The 20,973-nt window shown below is 39.9% G+C and overlaps 1 protein-coding gene across 1 annotated transcript in view; it reads left to right on the plus strand.

The window, feature by feature from the left end:
* Positions 1 to 7,929: 7,929 nt before the first annotated feature.
* LOC126108882 (zinc finger protein 721-like) overlaps positions 7,930 to 20,973 on the plus strand; it is a 238,138-nt gene continuing 225,094 nt past the window's right edge. Inside the window, exon 1 of the mRNA XM_049914243.1 lies at positions 7,930 to 8,067. Coding sequence (XP_049770200.1) covers positions 8,014 to 8,067 — 54 coding nt within the window. The 5' untranslated portion in view covers positions 7,930 to 8,013. The remainder of the gene's footprint in view (positions 8,068 to 20,973) is intronic.

The following is a 20,973-nucleotide window of genomic DNA, read 5'->3' on the forward strand; positions in this document are numbered from 1 at the left end:
GCAAGAAGAGTGTCGGTGAGTTTGTGGAAGGTACGACAGGGATGGGGAGCTAGGCTGACTCCAGTCCCGTGGCCGGCTGCAGTAGGTTTCTCAGTTGAGGATCCATGATACTAGCAACCCGGATGAGGTGGTCCCACAGATTCTTGATCGGGTTTACATCCAGGGAATTTGGTGGCCAGAGGAGTACAGGTAACTCATCCTCGTGTTCTTTGAATTATGTGCATACATTGTGAGCTGTGTAACAAGTTGCACTGTCCTGCTGGCAGATGCAATTTTGCTGAGGAAAACAAAAACAACTGCATGTTGTGATGGACACGGTCCCCAAGGATAGATGCATACTTACACTATGTGATCAAAAGTATTCGGACACCTGGCTGAAAATGACTTACAAGTTCATGGTGCCCTCAACTGGTAACACTGGAATTCAGTATGGTGTTGGCCCACCCTTAGCCTCAATGACAGCGCCCACTCTTGCAGGCATATGTTCAATCAGGTACTGGAAGGTTTTTTCAGGAATGGCAGCCCATTCGTCACAGAGTGCTGCACTGAGGAGAGGTATCGATGTCGGTCAGTGAGGCCTGGTACGAAGTCGGCGTTCCAAAACATCCCGAAGGTGTTCTGTAGGATTCAGGTCAGGACTCTGTGCAGGCCAGTCCATTACAGGGATGTTATTGTCGTGCAACCACTCTGCCACATGCAGTGCATTATGAACAGGCGCTCGATCGTGTCGAAAGATGCAATTGCCATCCCCGAATTGCTCTTCAACAGTGGGAAGCAAGAAGGTGCTTAAAACATCAATGTAGGCCTGTGCTGTGATAGTGCCACTCAAAACAACAAGGCGTGCAAGCCCCCTCCATGAAAAACACGACCACACCATAACACTACTGCCTCCGAAGTTTACCATTGGCACTACACACGCTGGCATCTGCCGTACCCACACCCTGCCATTTGATCGCCACATTGTGTACTGTGATTCGTCACTCCACACAAAGTTTTTCCACTGTTCAATCATCCAATGTTTACGCTCCTTACACCAAGCGAGGTATTGTTTGGCATTTACTGGTGTGATGTGTGGCTTATGAGCAGCCACTCGACCGTGAAATCCGAGTTTTCTCACCTTCTGCCTGTCATAGTACTTGCAGTGGATCCTGAAGCAGTTTGGAATTCCAGTGTGACGGTCTGGATAGATGTCTGCCTATTACACATTACGACTCTCTTCAACCGTCGGCGGTCTCTGTCAGTCAACGTACGCTTTTGTGCCGTACATGTCCCTTCACGTTTCCACTTCACTATCACATTGGAAACAGTGGACCTAGGGATGCTTAGGAGTGTAGAAATCTTGTGTACTGATGTATGACACAAGAGACATCCAATCACTCGACCACGTTTGAAGTCTGTGAGTTCCGCAGAACACCCCATTATGCTCTCTCGCGATGTCTAATGACTACTGAAGTCACTGATATGGAGTATCTGGCAGTAGGCGGCAGCAAAATGCACCTAATATGAAAAAAGTGTGTTCTTGGGGGTGTCCGGAGACATAGTGTATGTTGATTGATGGAATCCTCCAGAATGATGATATCACAGAATCCTCCAGAATGATGATATCACAGAATCCTCCAGAATGATGATATCACCCAGGGACTACCACAAAAACATTCCCCAGGCTATAACACTCCCTCCTCCAGCCTGGACACTTCCTAAGATTATTGCAGGGCTGTACAAGCCAATGGCCGTCTATTTGATGGAGCATAAAACATGATTCATCTGAAAAGCGACCTGTTGCCACTCAGCGAGTGTCTGGTTGCACTACTGGCATGCAAATTCCAGCCCCTGTAGCTGACAAACAGCAGTCAACTCAGGTGCAAGAACCAGGTGCCTGCTGCAGAGACACAGAGACAGCAATGTTTGCCATATGATCATAGAGGAGACAGTGTCAGTAGCTCCTCAGTTCATCTGAGTGGTCAGTTGTTCTACAACTGCCTGTCTATTCATCCATACACACCTCTGCAGCCACCATTCATGCCATCATTATGGTCTTTTTCCAAAGCTGTTTCACAGAGGAAGACTGCACTGTACTTCCTTCTCTAGATTGTCGCACAGATGACAAAATGGTAGATATCGAAATAGATGACAGAGGGATAGAGAAACAATTAAAATCGCTCAAAAGAGGAAAGGCCGCTGGACCTGATGGGATACCAGTTCGATTTTACACAGAGTACACGAAGGAACTTGCCCCCCTTCTTGCAGCGGTGTACCGTAGGTCTCTAGAAGAGCGTAGCATTCCAAAGGATTGGAAAAGGGCACAGGTTATCACCATTTTCAAGAAGGGACGTTGAACAGATGTGCAGAACTATAGACCTATATCTCTACTGTCGATGAGCTGTAGAATTTTGGAACACGTATTATGTTCGAGTATAATGACTTTTCTGGAGACTAGAAATCTACTCTGTAGGAATCGGCACGGGTTTCGAAAAAGACGGTCGTGTGAAACCCAGCTCGCGCTATTCGTCCTCGAGACTCAGAGGGCCATAGACACGGGTTCACAGGTAGATGCCGTGTTTCTCGACTTCCACAAGGCATTCAATACAGTTCCCTACAGTCATTTAATGAACAAAGTAAGAGCATGTGGACTATCAGACCAATTGTGTGATTGGATTGAAGAGTTCCTAGATAACAGAACGCAGCATGTCATTCTCAATGGAGAGAAGTCTTCCGAAGTAAGAGTGATTTCAGGTGTTCCGCAGGGGAGTGTCGTAGGACCATTGCTATTCACAATATACATAAATGACCTTGTGGATGACATCGGAAGTTCACTGAGGCTTTTTGCGGATGATGCTGTGGTATATCGAGAGGTTGTAACCATGGAAAATTGTACTGAAATGCAGGAGGCTCTGCAGCGAATTGACGCATGTTGCAGGGAATGGCAATTGAATCGCAATGTAGACAAGTGTAATGTGCTGCAAATACATAGAAAGATAGATCGCTTATCATTTAGCTACAAAATAGCAGGTCAGCAACTGGAAGCAGTTAATTCCATAAATTATGTGGAATGAACATATAAAGTTAATCGTCGGTAAAGCAGATGCCAGACTGAGATTCATTGGAAGAATCCTAAGGAAATGCAATCCGAAAACAAAGGAAGTAGGTTACAGTACGCTTGTTCGCCCACTGCTTGAATACTGCTCAGTGCTGTGAGATCCGTACCAGATAGGGTTGATAGAAGAGATAGAGAAGATCCAACGGAGAGCAGCGCGCTTTGTTACACGATCGTTTAGTAATCGCAAAAGCGTTACGGAGATGATAGATAAACTCCAGTGGAAGACTCTGCAGGAGAGACGCTCAGTAGCTCGGTACGGGCTTTTGGTGAAGTTTCGAGAACATACCTTCACCGAAGAGTCGAGCAGTATATTGCTCCCTCCTACGTATAACTTGCGAAGAGACTGTGAGGATAAAATCAGAGAGATTAGAGCCCACACAGAAGCATACCGACAATCCTTCTTTCCACGAACAATACAAGACTGGAATAGAAGGGAGAACCGATAGAGGTACTCAAGGTACCCTCCGCCACTCACCGTCAGGTGGCTTGCGGAGTATTGATGTAGATGTAGATATCACAGTTGCTCGGTGCCCATTTTGGGTAGCACCACTTTGCCACACATGGTATATTTTAACCACAGCAGCATTTTACAAACTTAGACATTTTGGAAATGCTTCCATCCTTGGCCCAGAAGCCAATGATCATGCCCATTCTGGACATCAGATAAATTGTTCCATTTTTGCATTACAATAACGATTGCACTGTTTTTTTTTGCAACCCCCGACACCCCTATATACGCCCTCCACTGCCAGTGCTACCATCTGCCGTTTGTGAGGGGTTACTACGTGTTGACATCAAACATTGCATTAATGAGACTGAACTACATAGAAAGAATGCTGTCTCCTCGGCTATACTATGTGGCTGGTGATCACCTACTGCTGATAGCTTACTATTACTTGATTACAATGAAATTGAGTCCTGTTTACAGTACAGTACTACTTGACTTGCACCTTTGCAATGAGTGCTGCTACTTGCCACATAGCTAACAGAATGTTTCACTCCATGAATCTATATATTCAGATAATTTGTAGGAAGAGTGGTAGTGCTGTATATTTTTTAACGTTATTTTGGGTCAGTACAGATTCCCAATTTCTTGCTTTATATTAGATTGGAGTTTGCTGGCTATTTTACTGCAAATGCAAATGGTTCACAGCAAACAGCAGAATCCTATTTTTTTTAAACTTAAGTGGTTAGCACACTGGACTCGTATTCGGAACAACGACGGTTCGAACCCGCATGCGGCCAGCCCGATTTAGGTTTTCCGCTATTTCTCTAAATCACTTGAGGCACGTACAAATGAAAGGGCACGGCCAATTTCCTTCCCCGTCCTTCCATCATCTGATGAGACTGATGACCTTGCTCTTTGGTGCCCTCCCTAAAATCAGCCAACCAACCAACCCTTTCAGACAACAAATAAAGACTTCAACTTCCTTAAATGGATATTAAAAACCAGAAAATTTATGAAACCATACATACAACATTTCTACAGATCCAGATGGACAATCAGTTACGATGGAGTGAGCAAATTGATCACTTGTTCAAGAAACTGAGCTCAGCATACTTTGTACTGAGAACCATTTCTTACTTCTTTGACAGAGAAATTATGCTGTTGGCATTTATTGTATGTTTACATTCTATAATATCCTAGGGTATAATCTTCTAGGGAAATGCTTCAAGCATTGAAAAAGTTCTCAGATTTCAAAAACGAGCAGTGGGATTAATATACGGGGTCTCTAACAGAACATTTTTGCTGGGTATCTTTGAGTCTCTCAGGATTTACTATTAAAGATCAATATGTATATCATTTGTCGGTAACAACAATGAATTCTTTCAAACAAATTATGACATTCACAACCGTGACGCAAGATAGGTGAAAAACTTGCACCGAGGCCTTGAAACTCTCAAGGGATTTACTGGATCAGCTACAAATGTACACAGTGTGCTTTCCATTGATATACCAAAGGAAAATAATAATGTGCAAGTACTCAAAAAGCTGCTAAAAACGTTCCTTTTTATAAAATAAATGAATTCTCATGGTTACAAGGCATCACTTAGTGTAAGAACAGAGGAAACCACTTCAGTAAAATAACACTCTTAAAGGAAAAAAAGTGATATTTTTACTCATGTCATGAAGAGTACATTGTATTATAATTAAATTATGATGGAGGAAATGCAAATTTATTGTTCTTATTTGTATCATTAGGATAAAGATGCATACTTTCATTTATTCTTCATTGTTAAGCTCTCACTTAAACTTATGCCAATACTCTGTCGGTTGTAACATACAGGATGAGTTGTTGGTTTTGGCCAGTGAGGTAATGTTGACAGTTGTCATGCCACTTTTGAATGTGTACATTCCCAATTTTGTTTCTAGTTGCCATAGCCTAAGAGTATGGGGGGGAAAAAATGGTTGTGGTCACAGGTTGATCTGTAGCTTAGCCCAAGGTATAGGTTACATATGAAGATAGGTTTGGTTTGAGTTGGCGAAGCCAACTTACAAGATACTAAAAGAACCCGGTTGTGGTGACCAACTGATCTCTAGCACATCCTGCTTTTAAAAAAATCGCCAGTAACATCACATTATAGTGCTTTTTGCATTTGTTGTATGTTTCCTATGTCACTGGTCAAAGTCAACAACTTGTAGCAAACATTCCACTATATACAGGAGTGAATACATTGGGAAGTCAGTGTAATAATTCTGGGATCTTTATGGTGGCTTCTGCAAGATGTACAGGTGTTTTTTATTTTACGCAGTTTTGTTACAGCTCGCTTCTGCTCAAAAGGGAAGGGACAAAAGGGGGAGAAGGGAAAAAAGGGGAGAAAATGTGTGCAAAATAAGCCCACTCTGAACTTCTTGATTAGCTTATCTGTGTTTTGACTCCATTTTAACTTGTTATCCAGCAGGCTACCAAGGAATTCTACAAGTTATTTTTCATTTAGCTTTTACATCAGATTAGATTGCTTTTCTTTGTGATAGGTCCATTGTGTGGAGATCCTCCAGAATGTCAAACATATAAGAAAAATAAGAATATACAATAAGTATTTATGTAAATATGCTTAAAGGTGGAATAAAACATTTGTATTTGTATTTACAAAGAAAAACAAGTGGTCTAATGTACTTTCCAGAGATCACAAGTGAAATGGTTCTCATGGATGTTGAATAAGTAAAAAAAAATCTTAAACATATTTTCATTTAATTACAATTAATGTCTACTTCTGCTGCTAACATGTAGTTATTCCTGGTTCACAATTGCATATGAGCCTTTGTTTGTATGGCCGGAGTTCTATGGCACCGAAGCAATGACGAACTACTCATAGACAGCACCAAACTTCAAACTGCGACATGTCGTAACTACATTATCTATTCATGGCTTTCATCATTAAATTTGCAAAAACAAAAATTATAATGACCCAACCACAACATGTGTGTGAGAACTGTGTAACGAAGCCTGTGAATGATATCACATAGAACTGTGCAGTAAAGGAGTGAAATCTATAAATGAATATGCAAAAATTGTAAATGTAAAATGTGAAGCAAAGTAACTGTATACGGCTATTTGGCTGCAATTTATTAAATAATAATTTGTGTTTAGTGTGGAGCACTTGTTGGCATCTCCAACTGCCTTCTGTGCCGTCTCTACTAGGGCTGAGTACAGACCTTTGACCAATACAGTACAGTATGCTAATGTCACTGAATAACTGGACCACTCCAGATATATCAGTTTTCACGAGGAATGTCAGTCTTGTCACTAGACATCCGCCTTAGTTATATGGGTGAAAATCAGCGAGAAGCACTACAGTTAGTTATTATACAGTCTCATAAAAACAATATACAGGCATCTGAAGCTACCTATTCTCCAAAGCCCTTGATAGTCTTTCAGTAGTGGCATAAAACTCTTCAATGTATCAACTGTTGAATTCGATAATTACGAGAAATATTCAGAGTAATTAACTCCGGTAACTCTGAAATACCTGTTTAATTTGTTGATATGGTACACTTATGTTGTAAAACGAATGTGTGGCACAGCTAGAATATGCATCTAAACCAAACTGTGTTTACAGTTGTTACTATTATTTTTTAACTAGATATAAATGTTTGTCCGCAAATTATTTGATTTGGAAGTAATCGCTCGAAAATATCGGACAACGGCAGTTGATCCCATCGAACTTTCCTCTCGAACAGAACGCCAGATGGCCTCGCACTTATTGATGGTACATGCTGACATTGCTGCAAAAACGAACTTAAAGTTGTGTAATTGTAAGTTTAAAGAGGTTCTTGTAGTAACAGAGGCTAGAGGCTAGGGTGCGATGTTTCGAAACCGCCTAAATTTTTAGTCCGTGCAAGTTCCTAGCCCCACCACACTAAATGCATGAGTACTCTACCAATCCTCTGAAACAATCCAACCTCTGGTTACGTAACAATGCTTTATTTTTCATTTTGTTCTTAAAGATATTTGCATATGAACGACATTCACTCTAATAACACGCAGTTAAAAGCACCAAAAAATGCTGTATTCGTTCTCTATTGAAACGTGCAAGCGCAAGTGGAACAGCTCGTCGAAATTTTAGATAGTTCTCCTGTGTAAAGTGGGAAACATTCCAAGTCTTCTGATTACACTCTATGCAGCATCCCAACAATTGTCATATGCATACAGTATTTCCATAACACTGATACTTTACGATCATATTTCTTGTTTAGCTTTAATTTGAATATGCATATTTTCAAATGCTTTGTTCGACCTTCCTTCACCGCATAATTTAAATTTCTTTTTTATATAATTAAAGTACTTCGCTTGCTCTTGTAGTGCAGCTCCTCCGATCAATATCATCTGTAAGGATCTTTGATTCTGCTCACGAAAGTTTGATTGTTTCTTATCAAGTACCGTAGTGTTTACAAGTAGTATTTCTTAAGGAAAATGGATTCGAATGGAAATGAAAAACATTCGTCAGAAAATAGTAACGTCACTGAGGTAAGATATGTCAGGAGACAGTGTAATTACGCCAGAATTGGTAGTCTTCGTTAACTGGCAGTCAGAAGAAATTGTGTTCTGTCTTAATAATTGGAAGTAAAGATGGAGGAGGACGTCTTACGTATTGACAGATGCCTTGGCAACTTGCAGCGTCTTTACTGCTTACGCGGCACAGCTGACATGTTAACATCGCGTAGCTACGTAACGTGAACATCGAGAGTTACGGAATATCCTGTTTTGTATTTTAATCATATGATTTGATTACAGATATTTCAGTCGTGCGGAACTATATAGTCACGTTGATTTTAATTTTTCTAATGTCAGCTAGTGTTTCTTAAAGTAAAGAGGAATAGTAAAAAATGCAATTGTTGACGTCTGTGGTTACTGAAAATTAAATTGACGCAATGTTATTTGTGACACTCTTTTCAACAGTTTTATCTTCGACTTAATGACTCCAGCACACATGCGCCCTCCAATACACATACATACAAAAATTTGTCGCTAATATCAGCTAGTATGAATACCGATATAGTTCGAGATAGGTTGTCTGTTACTGATGTCATGCTTTGTATTCATACAATATGCTAATTTTAATTAGATCGAAATTTTCCCTTTTGGGTAGTAAATGATTGTATTTAATAGTAATAATACCACATGTCGAGTAAATTAAAAGGTAACTGGTAAGATAATGCACCATTTAATCCACCAGAACTTAGCGTAAATTTAAGCAGCCTATTAACAGCCGACAAAGCTTCCAGATTTGCGAAGTGTTGTGATGGTAATTGAGGAGCTGCTTAGCTAAATTTTACGTCGCCAAACTGACATCAAACTGAAGACTCACTAAAACCTTTGCACCTCACATGCATTATTCTTTCATATATGCGTTTGTAATGTAGAGCAATCTTCAGTTTCAGATTGTTTATTACTCATTTAACATAAGAAAATGCATAGATTTTATCAGTATAACCAACATATTAATTCTTAATATTAAATCGTACATAAATATACAATTACTTAGTTATGATCACATTGGGCAGATAAAGGAATTCTTACAATGTATAAAACGAAGTAGATCATAGGAACTGGTGCTGCTTTTTCATAAATAGTTTGACTGGCATCCTTAGGGTTTGTTTAGAACCGTTGTTATAGGGGACCCACTTACACTTTCGATTACTATGTAAACGTGGCTACTGCTGGTTACTTTTTGATGATAAGTTTTGTGGAAAACTAGAGGTTACAGGTTCTGTTAGTGTACTGGTTACTTTGTTTTGATTGAGTTGCCTTTATTTATTCCCATTTCTCTAAGTTATGTACAGTCTGTGCATATATGCCATGTCAACTTGCTCAAATGACTTAAAATATTTAGCCGATGTAGCGTTGTATACATTTATTTCTAGGTGTATATGTAAGACTTAAGTTATTAGATACTTGTTAACTAACATATATGCAAAAGCATATGATTCATAGCATAATTTATATTTATCCGGAGTTTTATATTCAGGTCTTCATATTATTTTCATACACTATTTTACAGAGATGGCTATAACACATACGCATACACGTGTGTGTGTGTGTGTGTGTGTGTGTGTGTGTGTGTGTGTGTGGAGGGTGGGGTATACTTTAAAGGGAAATATGCTGTACATAATGAGACAGTAGCCAATAGTGATAGTGAATCAGCCTAGGTACCACACTGGGTGCAGAATTTGAAGTGATGAACCACAGTAATATGGAGTTTTAATGGAAATCTGTTTTCCCTAATGGTATGGTAGATGTCATGCCAAAGCTCAGCAACTGAAAGGGTGGGGACAATTACAACCTTTCCAACTTTTATGTAAAAAGAGTGTAGAAAAAATAAGCCATCTACTGTGCTACCCTGTAAACTGCATATTTTAGAAAATAGGGTGAAGGCTCTAGTTTTGGCCACTACCCCACTTATGGCCACCTTGATGTCAAAGGTTAATTTTTAAGCTTCTCTGGAATACCAGCCAGTTCTACTATAGATTATTATAAACTTTGTGAAAGGCTCTCTTCATTTGTCTACATAATAATTCTTTTGTCTGTTTTTGTTTGGAGACACCATTTTGTGAAATGATCAGTGTTGCAGAAGCTGGGTTTTGCAGAAGTTTTCTTTAAGCAACACATGATCTGTTTTTTTGTATTTTACATGTTTAAATAAAACATCAGAAGAAACTTAATCTGTTCAGAGGTAAGATAAGACATTATATTTTCATTTCTTTTAAGTTTTATATCGCTCAGCCTAAAAACATGTTATCAAAAGTATGTGGCCATTAACAGATCCATATTTAGCCCTGGTTCCGTGTTATGGCCACGCATGTGGCCATAAGTGGAGACATATATGTATCCTGTTTTGGCCACTTCTAAAAACTGATACAAAAACATCAATATTAGTGTTCTGTCCTACATTACACTAGGCCAATTTTATTTAAATAGGCTTATTAAAATATTTTTGCTATTTTTATATCAATATATACCTCATTGTTAGTATTGTCTTGGCATATCATACTAATTTACCTATGCTTGTAAGATACAAAATATGCAATAGGCACTATTCAAATATGCAACATTCTTTAACTAAATCTTTGTGCATTATTTATAGGAAAAATGAGTCAACCAAAGAATAAGAAGTTTCAGTATTCTCCCAGCAAAGTTAAAGATGCTCTAAAGGCTATTGATGAGGGAATGAAGGTTGCTACTGCAAGCAAGTTGTACAAAGTTCCAAGGACAACATTAAGAAACAAAATTTCTGGTGTATCTCCAAAAGAATCTACAGGGCACTGTGGTCCACAATCTGTCTTAGGAGAACAAATTGAAAAAAAATTGGTGGACTGGGTTTTGGACTGTTCTAGCATGGGATTTCCAGTTACTAAAGAAAATCTCTGTGCATCTGTGCACAAACTTATTGAGAATGCAGATATGGAAAGTTGTAAGGCTACATTTACTAACAATCGACCTGGAAAAAAGTGGTATTATGGATTTCTTAAGAGGCACAAGGTTCTGTCACAAAAACATGCAGAATATGTCAATAGGTCTAGAGGTTCTGTTACAGAAGAGAAAATAAGAAACTGGTTTCACGAAGTATCCATCACTTTAAATGATATGGATGTGTTAAATGACCCAAATAGAATTTTTAATATGGATGAAACTTCTTTTTTTCTGGCTCCTAAATGGGAATTAATCATAGGTCCTCGTGGCCATCATGTTTATGAAGAGTCGTGTAACTCTGACAAAGATAACGTTACTACATTGTTTGCAGTGAATGCTGCTGGAAAATTTGCTCCTCCCTTAACACTGTTCAAATATGCAAGGATTCCAGCATCATTGGTGAAAGCAGCTCCTCCAAACTGGGGCATTGGAAAAACAGAAAATGGGTGGATGACAGGTGAAAGTTTTTTTGAGTATATAACAAATGTATTTGATCCATTCTTGAAAGAAGCTGAAATTCCCCGGCCTGTAGTAATATTTTTAGATGGGCACTGCTCTCATTTGACACTTCATTTGAGCCGATATTGTAGGGAAAATCAGATCATTCTAGTTGCTCTCCATCCCAATTCTACACACATCTTGCAACCATTAGATGTAGCTGTCTTTGGACCTATGAAAAAAATGTGGAAGAAGATTGTTCAGAAATGGCATTTTGAAAATAATGGCACTGAAATTTCAAAATCTGATGTACCTTCTGTTCTCTCACAAATTATTACAGAACCTAAAATGTTGGCAAATATTCGTGCTGGTTTCAGGGCCACTGGTCTGTTTCCATTTAATGTGAACACTGTAGATTACAGCAAGATAGTTGTTCGTAGTATACCAGCCTCAACCACAGTTCAGACAAATGAGGAACTTCAGAGACATTTCTCATACATAGAAAAGCAAATTGATCCTGTCCTTCTAGATGAGTTCAGAGCAACCAAGAGAAGCAATCATGAGTGGGAAGGAAATCAAGAAGCATTATTACTTTTCAAGTTCTGGAGAAAAATAGCTGATGAGGTTGAAATGCATGGTGCTAGTGGTAACACTGATGACATTCTGACAGATAGCATAGCGCCTCCCTCTGAAGATAATCAAACAGAGAATGTTTCACAAAACGCAGACAGACTTAATCAAAATGTTGATAATATTGACATATTTTCAACACGCAGTTCAGATATTCCTTCAACACCCACCAACAGTCTTATTCCTGCAGATATATCAACAACCCCCAACAGTATTTCACATAATTCAGTTACTCCAATATCCAACCATAGTCCATCTTCAGTGTGTATCCAAGTGACACCACTAAAATCATTAGCAACAGTTTTTGAAAGTGTCATCACTTGGCCAGAACCTAAACAACGAGGCACAAAGAGAAAGAAAGAACATACACCCACTGTTGTGACTAGTGACAAGTGGGTGGAATATCATGAACTGAAGGAAAAAGAGAAGCAGGAGAAGGAGCAGGAAAAAAGGAAGAGAAAAGCTATGAAGGAATTAAAGTCCAAAGAGCAGCACTTGGCATTCTCACACGTAAAAAAGGGGAAAACAAGAAACAGACAAGAGTTAAGTGATAGGCCAACAAGTTCTTCCGAGGAATGAGAATGGACGGACAATGGAAGCAGTTTCGATGACTATGTAGAAGGAGATGAAGATGAAATACAAGAAAATGTGAAACTATCTTCGAGTGAGAATTTGAAAGTAGGGGACTTTATTTTGGTAAAATTTAGTTTAACAGGAAATAGAAGAACAAGACCTGCAATTTTTAAGTATGTATCTGTAATTTTGAAAGTGCTTTCTGACTCTGAATATGAAATTCAGTGCCTAAAAAGTTCTAATGTTCAGAAAACTTGTTTCGAATACATTGCAAATGATGTTTCGACTATAACGGGTGAAGATATTATAGGGAAACTGCCAGATCCAGTCTTGATGCAAGAAGGATGTTCATTAAAAACAAAGTTCCCTGGTTCCATTGATACTCGAGAGAAATAAACTTGTGTGGAAATTGATTTAAGTAATTACTGGGACAATTCTTTGCCTAACGAATTTTTTTTTTTTCTGTTCATTCAGTTTCTGTACCTTTTACCTATTTGATGTATGTTTGTTGTCTGTTGTCTTATATACTTGTATAAAGCAGAAATTACTTTCTGGCACATGGATTGACAATTATTTTAGCCATAGTTTTATTATAATATGAAGTGGCCATAAGTGGGGAAACAACTGGCCATAGGTGGGGTTAACATGGCCAAAACTGGGGAAATGCGCCATTTATTTTTCAATATTTTTTTCTGCTTTTGTTAAATAACTTAGAATATTTGTTTTTACATGGTTGTAATGTGTAGACTTTGAAGCAATAGATACAATTTTTTTTAAGTAATTCGTATACTTTCTTCCTATACTAAAAATGTGGTGTATCTCGAATTGCCCTTAATGTGGCCATAACTGGGGCCTCGACCCTATTTGTTGAAATTGATGGTAACTATACTTGTGCCTAAAAAGGGAGATGGGCATCACCAGAATGTAGACCCATCACGCTTAGTTCCATTATTATCTAAAATAACTGAAGTGGTAGTTAGAAAGCAGCTAAATTATTTTTCTCATGAGTTGCCTCTTAAATCAGGCCCGATATGGATACTTGTCCAGTGAGAAAAAATGATCCTGACACAGTCAACGAAAAAGTCAGGTTTTCTATATGTTATAGGAGGAGTGCCTCAGGGATTATTGTTCGAACAGTTTTTTTAATGATCTGTCTATGCTGCTACCTTTTGAAGTGGTAGTGGATGCAGATGAGATACCTCATTTATCATTTCCCATAATGACACAAATGTGGAAATAGTAACGTATGATGGAGAAGGCATCTTGCTGGTTTTGGGCAAGTGAATTAAAAGTAAACAATAGTTAAAATTGAGAGTATAATGTTCTTGAGAGATAGTGACTGCCATGGCAAAAGCTTGTCAAATTACTGGGTATCCACCTCAAAACCAAATTGAATTGGAATACAAACACGGCTAATTTATGCAGCAAAACTGTACTGCGTGTTGTACCTACTCAGGAAATTAAAATCCTATGTTAGTGCTAAACAGATAATCCTTGTCTGTTTCGCCTTTTCCCACATGTACGTAAACTGTTATGGTGTCTTTCTTTGGCAGAAAAATGCTATTTGTTATATGTATAGTTAAGAGCATACACTAATGCAAAATGTGTTTCATATAGAACAAAATTATGACTGTCACAAGTCGATACATGTGTTGCATCTTTATGCACACCATGAACAATTGGGGTAAACATGATAGTCGATTAAATATTGACTCTTGCGGAACTAGGAATAGGAACTCTTTGAATATTCCCCGGAATAGACTTACAAAAATACTTTCTTCATATATGAAAATCTCTCTTTAAGCAACAACCCAGTGGGACAAGGCATTTAAAACTAGTAAGTTCAGAAGCTGTGGAATACTATCTGAAAGAAAGAGCTTTCCATACTGTAAATGAATTTGTAAATAGTGATGCAAACGATCTCTTAATTTAATTATAATCAAACAGCTTACATTTTACCATTGTTAAGGGTGTGTGTGTAGAATCACTTTGTATAGTTTAACTAAATTTAGCCTGTCTACAAAATGTTTAACTGAAGGGTATTTATACAATTGTGTATTGAACAATACAACATGAATTTCCATAGTCATTATATATAACAGCTTGGAAGCTGTCTCATGGGCCAATAAAAAATGATTTTCTGGTTGGTATGTACTTGTATATCTACATCTACATTTATATTCAGGAAGCCACCCAACGGTGTGTGGTCGAGGGCACTTTACGTGCCACTGTCATTACCTCCCTTTCCTGTTCCAGTTGCATATGGTTTGCGGGAAGAACGAGTGCCGGAAAGCCTCCGTGCGCGCTAGAATCTCTCTAATTTTACGTTCGTGATATCCTCAGGAGGTATAAGTAGGGGGAAGCAATATATTCAATACCTCATCCAGAAACGCACCCTCTCGAAACCTGGACAGCAAGCTACACCGCGATGCAGAGCACCTCTCTTGCAGAGTCTGCCACTTGAGTTTGCTTAACATCTCCGTAAACCTATCACGCCTACCAAATAACCCTGTGACGAAACGTGCTGCTCTTCTTTGGATCTTCTCTATCTCCTCTGTCAACCCGAACTGGTATGGATCCCACACTGATGAGCAATACTCAAGTATATGTCGAACGAGTGTTTTGTAAGCCACGTCCTTTGTTGATGGACTACATTTTCTAAGGACTCTCCCAATGAATCTCAACCTGGCACCCGCCTTACCAACAATTAATTTTATATGATCATTCCACTTCAAATCGTTCCGTACGCATACTCCCAGATATTTTACAGAAGTAACTGCTACCAGTGTTTGTTCCACTATCATATAATCGTACAATAAAGGGTCCTTCTTTCTATGTATTCACAATACATTACGTTTGTATATGTTAAGGGTCAGTTGCCACTCCCTGCACCAAGTGCCTATCCGCTGCAGATCTTCCTGCATTTCGCTGCAATTTTCTAATGCTGCAACTTCTCTGTATACTACAGCATCATCCGCGAAAAGCCGCTTGGGACTTCCGACACTATCTACTAGGTCATTTATATATATTGTGAAAAGCAATGGTCCCGTAACACTCCCTTGTGGCATGCCAGGGGTTACTTTAACGTCTGCAGATGTCTCTCCATTGAGAACAACATGTTGTGTTCTGTTTGCTAAAAACTCTTCAATCCAGCCACACAGCTGGTCTGATATTCTGTAGGCTCTTACTTTGTTTATCAGGCAACAGTGCAGAACTGTATCAAACGCCTTCCAGAAGTCAAGGAAAATGGCATCTACCTGGGAGCCTGTATCTAATATTTTCTGGGTCTCATGAACAAATAAAGCGAGTTGGGTCTCACACGATCACTGTTTCCAGAATCCATGTTGATTCCTACAGAGTAGATTTTGGGTTTCCAGAAATGACATGATAAGTGAGCAAAAAACATGCTCTAAAATTCTACAACAGTTCGATGTCAGAGATATAGACCTATAGTGTTGCACATCTGCTCGACGACCCTTCCTGAGAACTGCGACTACCTGTGCTCTTTTCCAATCATTTGGAACCTTCGTTCGTCAGAGACTTGCAGTACACAGCTGTTAGAAGGGGGGGCAAGTTCTATCGCATACTCTGTGTAGGATCGAATTGGTATCCCGTCAGGTCCAGTGGACTTTCCTCTGTTGAGTGATTTCAATTGCTTTTCTATTCCTTGGACACTTACTTCGATGTCAGCCACTTTTTCATATGTGTGAGGATTTAGAGAAGGAACTGCAGTGTGGTCTTCCTCTGTGAAACGCCTTTGGAAAAAGATTTTTAGTACTTCAGCTTGACACATGTCATCCTCTGTTTCAATGCCATTATCATCCCAGAGTGTCTGGATATGCTGTTTCGATCCACTTACTGACTTAACGTAAGACCAGACCTTCCTAGGATTTTCTGTCAAACCGGTACATAGAATTTTACTTTCGAATTCACTGAACGCTTCACGCATAGCCCTCCTTACGCTAAGTTTGACATTGTTTAGCTTCTGTTTGTCTGAGAGGTTTTGGCTGCGTTTAAATTTGCAGTGAAGCTCTCTGTGCTTTCGCAGTAGTTTTCCAACTTTGTTGTTGTTGAACCATGGTGGGTTTTTCCCATCCCTCACAGTTTTACTCGGCACGTATTTGTCTAAAACGCATTTTACGATTGCCTTGAACTTTTTCCATAAACACTCAACATTGTCAGTGTTGGAACAGAAATTTTTGTTTTGGTCTTTTAGGTAGTCTGAAATCTGCCTCCTATTACTCTTGCTAAACAGACAAACCTTCCTCCCTTTTTTTTATATTCCTATTTGCTTCCATATTCAGGGATGCTGCAATGGCCTTATGTTCACTGATTACCTGTTCTGCACTTACAGAGTCGAAAAGTTTGGGTCTGTTTGTTATCAGTAGGTCCAAGATGTTATCTCCACGAGTCGGTTCTCTGTTTAATTGCTCGAGGTGGTAATTTTCGGATAGTGCACTCAGTATAATGTCACTAGATGCTCTGTCCCTACCACCAGTCCTAAACATCTGAGTGTCCCAGTCAATATCTGGTAAATTGAAATCTCCACCTAAGACTATAACATGCTGAGGAAATTTATGTGAAATGTATTCCAGATTTTCTCTCAGTTGTTCTGCCACTAATGATGCTGAGTCAGGAAGTCGGTAAAAGGAGCCAATTATTAACCTAGTTCGGTTGTTGAGTGTAACCACTCATAATAATTCACCGGAACTATCCACTTCTATTTCACTACAGGATAAACTACTACTAACAGCGACAAACACACCACCACCGGTTGCATGCAATCTATCCTTTCTAAACACCGTCTGTGCCTTTGGAAAAATTTCGGCAGAATTTATCTCTGGCTTCAGCCAGCTTTCCGTACCTATAACAATTTCGGCTTCAGTGCTCTCTATCAGCGCTTGAAGTTCCGGTACTTTACCAACGCAGCTTCGACAGTTTACAATTACTATACCGATTGCTGCTTGGTCCCCGTATGTCCTAACTTTGCCCCGCACCCTTTGAGGCTGTTGCCCTTTCTGTACTTGCCCAAGGCCATCTAACCTAAAAAACCGCGCAGTCCACGCCACACAGCCCCTGCTACCCGTGTAGCCACCTGCTGTGTGTAGTGGACTCCTGACCTATCCAGCGGAACCCGAAACCCCACCACCCTATTGCGCAAGTCGAGGAATCTGCAGCCCACACGGTCGCAGAACTGTCTCAGCCTCTGATTCAGACCCTCCACTCGGCTCTGTACCAAAGGTCTGCAGTCAGTCCTGTCGACGATGCTGTAGATGGTGAGCTCTGCTTTCATCCCGCTAGCGAGACTGTCAGTCTTCACCAAATCAGATAGCCGCCGGAAGCCAGAGAGTATTTCCTCCGATCCATAGCGACACACGTCATTGGTGCCGACATGAGCGACCACCTGCAGATGGGTGCACCCTGTACCCTTCATGGCATCCGGAAGGACCCTTTCCACATCTGGAATGACTCCCCCCAGTATGCACACGGAGTGCACATTGGTTTTCTTCCCCTCTCTTGCTGCCATATCCCTAAGGGGCCCCATTACGCGCCTGACGTTGGAGCTCCCGACTACCAGTAAGCCCACCCTCTGCGACCGCCCGGATCTTGCAGACTGAGGGGCAACCTCTGGAACAGGACAAGCAGCCGTGTCCAGCCGAAGATCAGTATCAGCCTGAGACAGAGCCTGAAACCGGTTCGTCAGACAAACCGGAGAGGCCTTCCGTTCAGCCCTCCGGAATGTCTTTCTCCCCCTGCCACACTTTGAAATGACCTCCCACTCTACCACAGATGAGGGGTCAGCCTCAATGTGGGCAGTATCCCGGGCAGCCACAGCCGTAGTCCGATCGGGGGATGCGTGGGATGAGCTGGCCGTCCCCGGCAAACCCCTGTCCGGACCCCCACAGTGATGCCCATTGGCAACAGCCTCGAGCTCAGTGACCGAAGCCAACACTGCCTGAAGCTGGAAGCGAAGGGATGCCAACTCAGCCCCCACCCGAACACAGCAGTTGCAGTCCCTATCCGTGCTAAATACTGTTGTGCAAAGAATGTCTGAACTAATCTACAGAGGGTGCAAACAATTCGACACAAAATTTAAATGGTTATTAAAATACATGACTGCCTAGTAAACGCAGTAATGCTGTTACTTGCGCACTGCTGACACACTGCTCGGCAGCAGAAGGCTAACTGTACTCTCAGTAATGTACAAAGACTATTTGAAAGAAATAAACAAATGACAGACGACTACGTGACTTTACACGTCACAGATATTAAAATGCAAATCTGCCCCTCCTAATTATGAAACTACACAATGATTTGATGGATTTAACTAAGCAAGTGTGCTAAGAACACTCAAACAAATTTTCAACTTGACTACTACATTTATATGAACTGTAAACAAGTTACTTTCTGCTACTTGCGCACTGCTGTCACACTGCTTGGAGGCAGAAGGCTAACTGTATAGTGGACATCTGCATTTTTTCTGCTACTGTATTGTTTGTTATTAAGAAAATTGCTGTTCTGCATTTGTACACAGAAGGAAATCTCAGTATTTTTAAAATTTAGGTATTTCCATCCATGTAATAGTACAGAACAACAGTTTCATAAATAAATGATGGTACATTATCAGAAAAGGGCTAAGTGCACTTGTGGTGTCGGTGGCTATTTTGCTCTTTGTTTGTGGTGCCAATTTGATATTGTTGATTGAAGCCAATAAGGTGACAGTATGTGGTAACCAGTGAGAATCACTCAATCTTATGATCTTCATTGTCACAAATAAATTGGCTGTTTTTTTTCTGAATAAGTCTCGATTTCCCCTGTTATAGTTAGGGTGGGATGTACAATTTAAATTTCTGGGAGTGAAACGAGCAGCATTAATATTTGTAATTTTGCTTTTCACAAATATCTGGCTCTTTTTTTTGTTTTTTGTTTTTATAAAAAAAAACCACATTAATAATCATCTTTAAGGTTGTGGTCAGATTAGCATGTAATAGCACAGCTTAAATTGCTGTGAGTGAAAGGAGCAGTAATGAAAATTATAATTTTGGTTGTCACTTATACTTGGCTTTATTTTTCCGAATATGTTAAGATCTCCGAGGTTGAGCTTAGGTTGAGAACTAATAGTACATATTAAATTGGCGCAAAAGAAAGAAAATATCATCTAACTTCATTTACATAGCAAAGGAGATTATGAATGAGAAGTCATTGACTGACTCACAATTCATTGTACTGACATACCATTATTGATTGTGGGAACTGTTATCGACAGCAGTGCACGAGGAAAAGCCATGTATGCTGTAAGTGCATTTTTAATGGGAGAAAAGAATTCAAATATTTATTTGTTAGGTAATTCAGCAAGTATGTTATTATAAATGCATAAGTTAAGTGCAGACAGGCAGAAGCATTCCTATGAAGTGTTAGGAGTCTGGTTTGAAATAGAGAGATCCCACAAAAAGGTAAAGAAGTCATATAGAAAAGTTACTACATCCCACTATTGACCTATGCATCTGAAACACGTGTAATGAAGAGAAGAGATGTAAGCAGATTACAAGCATGTGAAATGAAGTACCTCAGAAGTAGGCTAGGAGTAAGAAGGAGAGACAGGATGAGGAATGAAGGGTAAGAGAAACAGCAAAAGAGGAAGCCTTGCAGAGCGGATAGAAACACCGAGGCTAAGATGGTACAGGCACTGAAAGAGAAAGGAAAACGAGAGGATTCCCGAGCAGATACGTGGAATGGAGATGCAAAGGAAACGACCGAGAGGAAGACCGAGGGATAAATGATTGAAAGATTTGGAGGAGTGTGCTGACAGAGGAGCCGAGGACTGGACCAGAGTGAACACGGAAAGCTGGTGGGGAAACAGAGACTTCTGTTCCAAACACACCCAGCTTGGGGCTGGAAACTGTTCAAGATGATGCTGATGATATATTTAATGAACAAAGGCTTACTTTGTGTTCTGTTATCTTCCTGTACCTATAATGTAATTGCTTCCTTCTGAATTACAAGAATATCATTTACCAAGCTGCGACATCGTCGCAAAAAACGCAGTGACCCGTATATGTAATAAGTTTCCTTTAATTTACGTCTATGGTCACAATCTTTTTGTTTAACAGATTACCGGTTTCGGTATTTAATGACCATTGTCAGATCTGCAGCAAAAATGGGAAAAATATAAAAACACTCGCAAACTGTATACAGCTTAAGAACAGTACATAGTGCATAATGAAAAGTAGTACTGACAAAATTTTACATTTGTGCGCTTTAAATATGAAGAGGCATACTGCGCTTTAAATATGAAGAGGCATACGTGTTTCATAAAAACAA

This window comes from Schistocerca cancellata, chromosome 11 (genome assembly GCF_023864275.1).
Source record: "Schistocerca cancellata isolate TAMUIC-IGC-003103 chromosome 11, iqSchCanc2.1, whole genome shotgun sequence".
Taxonomy (NCBI): domain Eukaryota; kingdom Metazoa; phylum Arthropoda; class Insecta; order Orthoptera; family Acrididae; genus Schistocerca; species Schistocerca cancellata.